Genomic DNA, 10,660 nt, shown 5'->3' on the forward strand with positions numbered 1-10,660 from the left:
CGATATCATTCTTGTTATTTTGATTAATTTAGTTATGTGTATTTTGATCCAGTTCCATTTGATGGACTAAAATAGTTTTTGTTCCCAATACGTAATAATGTTACTGATGGTGTACCCGCCCTGCAGAACCATCCTATGACCCGAAGGATCGTCAGTAGCGAAGGCACCCAGAAGAATAAAACCACAAAATCAACTTCTTATATATACGAGATCCGTTTCTATCAATAAGAACGGCCAAAAAGGGAAGTTGGAAAGATACCATGAAATGAGGAAAAACCCTAGACGGCTCCTCCAAGCATAAATCCCTATATAAAGCAAGAAAAGGTCCCGAAGGAGGATCAACACACAATATCATAAAAACTCTCGATCATTTCTCACAAAAAAAATCATTCATCTTAAATATATACATTCATATACCGTTCGATTGGCATAAAGAGGCTAGAACCCTACCTTTGGGGAATCGCCAACGAACAACCACAAAACCTCCATCATCCCATCCTTAATCCAATCATGGACTAGTGTACAAACAGTTACCAATCTTTTAACGTTGGGTTGTAGTTGATGATATGGTGGTTTGATTATCCAAATTCTTGGAAGCAATATTCCAAGCTGGTTTGAAGAACAACAAGATGGGTGCAATATATATATATATATATATATATATATATATATATATAGGGTAACACTCTGGTGAGAACACCTTAAAAACATTATTTTGATGCATTAAAAGTCCATAAAACTAACATAGTGCATAACTAATTATCATTATTTAAGTGTTTAACAACACATTCATCCGTCAAAATCGAAATAATCATGTTTTTTGTTTTGTGCATCCATCTTGGATGCATATTCATCAAAATGATGCATCCAACAAAAAACGTAATTTTTTTGATTTTGATGAATCAATGTGTTGTTAAACACTTAAATAATGATAATTAGTTATGCACTATATCAGTTTTATGGACTTTTAATGCATCAAAATGACGATTTTAAGGTGTTCTCACCGTTTTTATCTTAAATCTGTTCTTATTTGATTGTCTATATATATATATATATATATATATATAGGCTCATATATCAAAACCATCACACAAATCAAGCCACCATGCTGTCCATTATTTTGAGTCACCACCATCATATCACCATCGCATTGCCTAGGTATGCTTTGTCGATCTTTAAAAATATTTACACCACCACCACCCTTTACATCAGTTACCTTTATATCAATTTACAACGAATCGACACTGTCACCAGTCGTCGATACCACCAGACCGCCATCGTGGCTATTTGGTCTATAGTAATTATTCACTCACTTTTTGCATCACTATTTTACTAGAATGAGTCCCCTCATTACTCCCTTTAGCACCTGCATGACCAAGATACGAAACACCATACTTTCAATTCACCTTTGAAATACAATTTGAGTGCCGTCGTGGCTTGGGTGCCGTGCTAGTGGAAAAAAAAATTTATCTATACAATTTGAGTTTGAGCCGTCTACTAGGTCCTTAAATTTCCATGTGCCACCATGATTAAATTTTGTAGGCCTTGTATTTCATAAATTTCAAGATCTGCAATAATGGTTGTTTAAGGGAGATATTACCCGTCAATTTACTCCAAAGTATCGCTATATCCACATCCATACTATCAAACAATGTCACTTCTATTAAGACTAACCATATCCTGAACTACAATATAATAAATATCTTAATTATTTAATTTAAGCTAATTAAATATATATATTAAAAAGACACGTGTCGTTTTAATAATGTGCCACATGTCGTTTAATAAATACTTCAATCCTATTTTAGTTTATTGGTAGATTTAGTTATTTATATTAACTTATCACTTGCAATTTATTACTAATTATTATCTTAATTATTACTTAGCTCTCTCTAAGCTATTAAATGTGTCTCATTATGAATTTTTAAGAATGAGGATTCTCTAAAGTTATAAAACAACTTTAGGGGTAAAGTTGTTAATCTTGACCCTTGAATTTAAATTAATCTTTGAATTTTGACCTTTGATTTTAATCCAAAGGTCAAGATTGATTAAACTTTACCTAAAGTTATTTATCAACTTTAGGGAATCTCTATCCAATTTTTAAAGTGCTTATATATTTATAAACTTTGATGTTAAATATTTTGATTTGTGCTATATATAATACTTGATAAAACTTATACTAATTAAAAAATACTATGGTTTAGGGGAGTGTCTAACACACTAATGCCAGACGCGATTGTTAGTTTTTATTCGTACTTTAACATAAGTGGCTAAACGCCTTTTCATCCATCTTGATGGAGTGAGACAATATGTAAGGATTGCACTATTTTTATAATTCAAATTGATTTAATTTAACGTTGTGTCGTGATCTTAATTTATTGATTCTTGTTATTTAATTATTAATTGCGGATATTTTTTACATGATCTTAGTGGTAACTTTGGTTGAGTAATAGTTATTTTGATTGCTTGGTTAGAAACGATTATTTCTATGACGGGTACGGTAGAAAGTAATTAATAATTAATAAGGATTAACGGGTTAATGGTTGAGTACAATCTGTAACACCTGCCACTTTGACTGGTCAACGCTAGTGAACTCGTGTGTGATGTAACTGTAATAAAGACTAAAAAGAAAAGTGGCAAAAATGAAAATTAGACAAAATAAGACTGTTGAGACCTGGATTCGCTGATAAGACTTACTTGCTGATATGTATAATCAACAAGTCTTCAGTGAAGTCCAGTAACTCTCTTCAGCGTGATGCATGCTGACCTAAGTTTATCATGGCGGGAAACATTCAAATTGCATGAAGACAAAAAGGTCACAGGGTGGTTAACTAACTGTAATTTGCCCTAAATGGCAAATGTACATATTGGGACCAAAGCAAGGGTTCTCTCTCTCATACCCGATTTGGTATAAAAGACAAGGGCACATGAATCAAGCACCATGAGCCAATTGGAAGTCGACAACCACCATCAAGTCACAATCAAAGCAGGCTGTGTTGCCCCAAGTCTTCCCCTATATAAAGCAACACAGCCACATTGTATCATGTGTGTTAATCACCTTAAAAGTGTGTGTCACTCGTAATTGCTTAAGTTTTTAGTGTGTCTAGACTTAGCAATTATCCCTGTTCTTTTGTATTCTTGTAAGTCAAGTGTATAAGATCAACCATGTATTCATCGTTTAATCAATGATACATATGATTATCCTTGCATTGATGTGTTACAATTGAACTTTACATTGTTCTTGTTATTTACTTGCTTGCTTACTTTCTTGTCTATTTAATTAAAACATAAGTTGTGCATTCGTGGACCTTCAAAGACTAATTCGTGGAGGGTAATAGTCTAAAAGTGGCAAAAAAGAAAAAAAAAAAAGACAGAATAAGACTAATTCGTGGAGTAATAGTCTAAAAGAGGCAAAAGTGAGAAATAGACAGAATAAGACTAATTCACTGGGTATTAGTCTATAAGTGCTGGCATTTGAAACCAGCCCCACCCCCCTTATCTTTGACTTAATTCTCACCTCCCATTCTTTTCCTTATGTCTTATTCTTACACAGACACACACACACACACTCTATCTCTCTCCCTCAATCTCAAGAACACACATACAAAACACACACTAATCATTTCTCTTCATAAAATTCGGATCTAAGGCTCTAGCAAACATCAAAATGTTAGAAAATTGTTAAATATCATTTCCCTTATCTTCAAACTTCAAGTAATATGGGTATAAATTAGTGTTCTTCATCCTAAAGCTCCAAATCCGAATCTGAAGCTCCGGGTTGTTTTGGTAAGTTACATTTCACTAAAATCCATCATTTTATGTTTATTATCATGTTTCTAGTCAAACCCAAGTGTTCATGAGTCAAATTGCAAGTCAAAAATGAAGTGGGTCAAAATTAGGGTTACAAAATGGGTAATTTAAGTCAAATTCAGATTTAAGCTAAAAATGGTTGTTTTGAATCAATTTTTGAAGTGGGTTAAGTTAAAATATGTTCATACAAGCTGCAAAAATGAGTTCCAAACCTCCAAGAACCGATTATATGTCATTTAGGGTTTTTGTCAAAAGTCAAAATGGGTCAAGAAGAATTGTGCACAAATTTGACTTCTTAAAACGGGTCAAGAAGAATTGTGCACAAATTATGAGTAACAATGGATAAATTAAGTTTTGCTTCTTCACAAATCGGATTAATTGACAAAACTAGAGTTTGTGGAGTGTTTGGTTACAAGGTTATAGCTAGTTGGAAAGTGTATAGGCTTGTTTTGAAAACGCCATAACTAGTTCGTTAGAGATCTTTAAGAGTCAAACCTTATTGTTGGGGTCAATTGTAATGTGTTGTGATGATCTTAAGAGTCAAAACCATTGTCGAATTAGTAAAGTTATAAAAAGGTGTCTCGGGGTACCGGTCTTAATAACGAAACTAGTTTAAATAAGAGAGTCAAATGAAATTGTTAACTTGACGGGTGCGGGGTTGGCAATCAATTTGAGTCTCGGTTATTTAATCAACTAAATTGAATTTGAACTTCATCAAATGTGCAATCTTAACATGTTGTCGAGCGAAATCAAGATGGATGACCTTTAAATTATTGTTTTAATCAAAACTCTCTTTTGCGATTAATCCTGAGGGATTACTGACTCATTTCACTAACTCTTGCAACGTGACAATTCGGTCACAAAACCCGCTTACTTTAGACAATTGCTTACGAAATTCCTTGTGAACGATCTCGGCTTACCGATTTTTACTATACTGCATGCGATCAGGTACACTGCCTGTGAGTGTGTAGTAGTCAGTCTTTTGGTAATTCGTGTTTATAAATTTTATTACTAGATTTCACACATCACCACCACCGTGAGAGAAGAAAGGAAAAAGAAACCACCATCGTTGTGAGTGAAACATTGATTAACCACCATCACTGTTCGATTAAAAGAAAAATCAGAAGGAAGAGGGAGATTAGATTGAAGCCCTAATTTACGTGTAGAAGAAAAAAGGAGAAGAAGTACCAGTTTTTTTTTGGGATAGATATTTTTAAGGAAGAAAGGGAGCCGTTGTTTTTTCTATTGGAATTAAACGGAAAGGACCATCTGTTTTGATAAAGCCCACAAGAAAAGAAGTAGAAGCCCACGAAAAAAAAAGGAAAGCCCAAGTAACAAGTTCTATCATTTTTATAAATACTTGTGATTTATTTATTTTGGTGTTAGAAGAATCGATAAGAAAAGTTTAGAATCTGAATATTATTATCGTGAGTTAGACGCAAAGTTAAGTTCGACTATTCTTAGAAATTTATTGGTTTTAGAAGAAAACCAAATCGAAAGATATGTCGAAAGATAAAAACGAAAACAACAATCCTGTTGTTGCCATACCGTTATCATCATATCAATGTCCAATTTTAAACAATAGCAATTATACACTATGGGCATTAAGAATGAAGAAGATACTTGTGGCAAATGGAATATGGGATATAGTAGAAGGAACGGGTACATCAAAAGAGATCGATATAAAAAAGGATAGTTCTGCATCTGCATATCTATTCCAAGGATTGCCCGAAGATTTGCAAATGCAAGTTGCAGGATGTGAAACGGCAAAAGAAATTTGGGATTCATTAAAGGCTAGATTTGTTGGGACAGAAGATGTTCAACAAGCGCACTCGCAACAATTGAAATCAGAATTTGAAAGACTCGTGATGAAAAAAGATGAATCAATAGATTCATTTGCCGGAAAATTGATGAGCATTATTACAAAGGCTGCTACATGTGGATTGACATTTGATGAACAAACAAAAGTGCGGAAATTACTAAACGTAGTACCATATAAGTTTATACCAATAGTAGCAACCATTGAAATGGTTGTTGATTTTAAGGAAGCAAAATTGGAGGAGGTTATTGGGAAACTTAAGACTTACGAAGAAAGGCTTAAGTTTAGAAAAGAGAGTGGAGAAGATAATAGTGAGAAGTCGTTGTTCACACGCCAAGGGAATGGCAGAAATTATGAACGCAACTATGGGAATAATAGACGAGGAGGTGGTAATCAGACAAAAGGAAGAGGCCAAGGAAGATTCATGAGAGATAATAGAAATGAAGATAGTTTCGATAGATGGAAGAAAAGCCCTGGAGATCAAAACAATCCAAGAAGACAACTTAAGAACGTACAATGTTATAACTGTCAAGATTTTGGACACTTTGCTACAAATTGTCCAAAACCAAACCATAGAGAAGAAAAAACAAACCTTGTGTTCAAAAATGACGAACCAGAGCTATTGATGGTTACTACTAAGGATGAAGAGGATACAACATCCTTAAAAGAAAAAAAGAGAAGAAATGGAATTCTCATTAAGGAAGATGAAATTCCAAAAGGAAAGTTAGATGAAATGAGGTCAGAGATAGAAAGTGAATTGAGAAGTAAACTAGAGTTTTGGAAGTTTGAATTACTCCAAGACTTTGAGATGGGAAAACAAGAGTTTGAGAAGAAGATGAAAAGTAGAGAGATTGCATTTGAGAAACAAATGCAAAAGGAATTAGAAAACCTCAAGAAGTTGAAAGATTGCACAAGCAAAGAGATGAAAGAGTTAGAATCAGAAAGAGAAAAGTTTGAGAAAGAAAACCATGGAGTTGTTTCAAGAAAGAAACATCTAGAAGAAGAACCAAGAGTTGACAATGACGAATGCAAGAAGCATCAAGAAACGCCATCAAGATTTCAAAAGGAAAGCAAGATTGGGAAAGACATCAAGTCAAGAAACAAGAAAGTTGAATCAGAAGATCATAATACAAGAAACACATTGTTGGAGATTCAAGACTATGAGATGATACAAATGATGGAAGTTACCGACAAAGTTAACAACGATGATCAAGATGAGATTGAAGACAAGAACAAGATAAACCAAATCGAGGAAGAAGTTCAAGGCATAGTTCGTGTTAAAGATCAAGTCATAGGAAATGGAAACAAGCCAAAGTTCAAGGATAACGATTATGAAGTTTGAAGATATCAAAGGCATGGATTAATAAATTAGGAAGGAGTGTTGAGATACTAATTTATCAATCCGTGAAAGTGTCAATGTATAAGTTAAGGGGTCTAAAGTGTCAAGAATAAAGTCTACAACCGAATGGTAGTTATATGTCAGTTAGGCAGTTTAGTTTCTGAAGGGATGCGTCTTTTAGAATAGGTACGTTAGTTATAAGTTTGGTGTCGGTTTGAACAGTCATGCCTGTTGATATGTACAGGTTCGAAAACTATATATACATGTAAACCTACGATTGTGAAATAAGAAGAATAGTTTAGTATTGTTATTTTCGTTCAAGTGAGGGACGAGGGACCAACCGTCAAAATGCTTATGGCCGAATGATATGGACTGCAAATGGAAGCAATACGGTCTCTTCGTGTAGGAGGATTATTCATCAGTCGGTTGGAGACATTATATATAAGATTAATGGAACAATTGGATTCCTATAAAGATTAATGTATTTGCTTGGAGGGCTCCTTTGAATAGTCTTCCAACTAGGGACAACTTGGTGACCAGAAATGTGACTGTCATGTAATCTATGTCCCGTAATGAATCTCCCGAGTCACTTAATCATCTGATGACCGTCTGCCTTTTGGCGTTAGAAGTTGGGTACAGGGTAGGGGAATGGGGTAATGTTCCTCTGGTTTACGTCTTCTCTATGAAAGACTTGCTTGAGCTTCATTCATTTTCCAAGGTTAGTTCGGTGTCTAAAGATATGTTTCACTCGGCTATTATGATATCTTGTTGGAGATTATGGAATGCAAGAAATGATAAAGTTTTCAATGGTAATGTCGTCTATGCTCATCAAGTGGTGCAAAATTTTAAAACCTTCCGGGTTTTTGTCGATCAAGAATAGGGTCCCGAGATTGAACTTGACATGGGAGAGATGGAAAAATTTTGCTTCTTGTAACTATGTAGTCTAGTGTTTGGTGTATATGTTATCTGTTGTAATATTTTTGGTTGGAATGAAAGTTGTCTATTCAAAATAAATAAATAAATAAATAAAATACTCTTTAGGCCATTCTTATTAAGACACCTTCTTAAATTTCTTTCTCATCTCTTTCTCACTGCCATATCATATTTTCTCTTTCCAGGAACTAACCCTAGCATTAAAACCTCTGCCTCACCTCTTCCTCATCTCTTTCTAAAAAAAATTTTATTCTATTTTTGTTTTTTTAATTTGCAACGGTTACACGCCAGATGACCCCACATGCACTATGTCGATTTTGTTCTTAATTATTAATGATGTTGTTTTAAACGAGGAGGAAGAGAGTCCTAGCCTAAGGTCCTTGAGGAAAAGCACCCCAAGGACAAGCTCGTCCAAGCAGAACCACGAGCAGCCTTAAGAAGTAATCAAAGATGAAAGGAAAAAAAAAATACAAAGAAGTTTAATGTGTGTGGTGTCTAAGAAACCTGACCCATTTTATTGATCCATATCCAGTATTACCCACTTAAAACAACTACCGAAATTGGAGTACCATATTTGCGTACAAAAGCTGTTAAACAAATTGAAAGAAAAAGGCCAAAGTGTATTTTAATACCCCGAACTTGGTTAATTAGGTTTTTTAGTACCCTGGACTATTTAGGGTGCAAGATAGTACCCTGAACTTGGATAGTTGGTATACATAAGGCCTTGGACTCACTCTCCGTTAACTTTTTTAACAGAATTCGTTACCTGCACCTAAATTGACATAAAAAAAAAACACTACTTTTTAGTCATCAAGAAGCACTATCTACTCTACTCATGTATTATATATAATTTCCTATAACCAAAGGACATAGAGTACATCTTGAAAAATATGAACTTTAACAGAACACTCAAGAATAGTCATATACCCATAGGGTTATAGAAATGGTCAAATAAAGAGCATAATTATGCATGACAATATATAGATAAAAGTCAGAACCAACAGAGAAACAAAGTGACACATTACATTGCTTTATCACTCTATGAGTTGAGTTTATCTCACAAAAAATTTAATCTGGCCAATGGGCAAAATTTATTACCAAAATATGATGCATATTCCATTAAACAACAGAAGACTTTTTGGCACGTTTCTTGCTTTTTTTGCTAGAATCAGATCCATCTGCTGTAGTGTTTATATCATGAGCAACACATGAGCAACTTCTTGAGCCTATGAGCACAAAGTTCCATGCTTCAGTGCTAAAGTGAGATAATATACACCTCGTTTATAAGGTGTTTAAGCATACAACGCTTGCACCTGTTCAGAGGCTGTACACAAACAATTTCAAATCGATCGATATGACTAGTCATATATGTTACTTTATGCAACTAAAATATAAGATGGTTTTTAAAAGTAAAAACATATTTAAAATATTTCTAGTTATTTGAATAAACATAAGATGATTTCTAAAAAGTGAAAAATTTATTGGACATTGATAATTACCTATCAAAGTAGGTTCTTATTCTATGCATTATCTCTTTTAATTTCTGGTGGCATGTTTGACTATTCATTTACTTCTTCAAAAGGTGTTCACTGATCAATGCTAAAACCTGAATTGGCCCCTTCATGATTGATGTTTTAGGTGAATTACGGTTTAAGTAAAACATGGTTTGCATTTTGTTGTATATACGGTTACAATATTAATATCGGTTTTTGGTACGATAGGTCGGTAAGGCTTCGAAGCAGGGTAATTAAAATGTTCAACATGAAAAAAAAAAAAAAAACAACTATACTATACTATATACTATAACATAAAATATATAAGATAAAATGAGATATTCAAAACAAAAATGATAAATGGTTTATAAATAAATAAAATCGTAAAAGAAAAAACTAACATAAAAACTAGACATAGTTATAACTATGCTACAATTTGAATAGGAAAAGAAAAAAAAAAGGAAAAAGGAAGGATAACTTGATGGATTAATCGGAGGTAATTAACTTTGAAGTAGTATTCCTAAACTATGAAGTTTGTCACATGTGGGAGTTTGGAAATCTTGGTGTAACGCATGCTCTTTCTCTTCACGATCACAATGCTTGAGGGCGTCTTTCAAGTATTTTATGATGATTTCTTTCTCTATATCTGCTCTTTCTGAACTTCCAACAGGACATCTCTTGTCAAACTCCTGAGTTGATACCATCGGAAACTGAAAATCGTCGTGCATCGTGATTGAGTATTCAGGATGTTTTCTTGAATTACTATAAATAAGGGACCATAGGAAGAACAACCACATGATTGTTATTGAGGCGGCACAGGAGTAATTAAAACACCGGTCATCATTAGTCGCCATATATATAAGCCTATATTAAGACAAAAACAAATCATATATGTTTAATTAACGACCCTCATGGTAATTAATTGGTGGAAACAAATATCATAAAAACAAATAAGCTAGTAATTAATAAAGAAATTGAAAACTAACACATTATTATAAGATAAAATATTATCCAGAATCGTGTGACGTACACTGAACGGAGAGAACTTGGTTTTATCCTCGATCTTGTGCGATATATGTGTGTGGGTTTGAATCGTTTGGTACATTACAAATATATTTATATAGACTACCAGTAATATTTGTTAATTAAGTTTTGAATAAGATGAATTCGAGTCTAATTAGGACACTTGACTAGCTATAGATGCTTTTGCTTCGACTCTATTTAGTTATTCTTGTTATTTTGATTAATTTACTTACATGAATTTAC

The 10,660-nt window shown here is 33.6% G+C and overlaps 1 protein-coding gene across 1 annotated transcript; it reads left to right on the plus strand.

The window, feature by feature from the left end:
• The first annotated feature begins 5,312 nt into the window (after positions 1-5,312).
• On the plus strand, positions 5,313-6,971 carry LOC122602995 (protein CROWDED NUCLEI 1-like). The gene has a single exon (XM_043775609.1). It carries the CDS (start codon positions 5,313-5,315, stop codon positions 6,969-6,971), a length of 1,659 nt encoding a protein of 552 aa, XP_043631544.1.
• The last annotated feature ends 3,689 nt before the right edge of the window (positions 6,972-10,660 follow it).

The sequence above is a fragment of the Erigeron canadensis genome, chromosome 6 (assembly GCF_010389155.1).
Source record: "Erigeron canadensis isolate Cc75 chromosome 6, C_canadensis_v1, whole genome shotgun sequence".
Taxonomy (NCBI): domain Eukaryota; kingdom Viridiplantae; phylum Streptophyta; class Magnoliopsida; order Asterales; family Asteraceae; genus Erigeron; species Erigeron canadensis.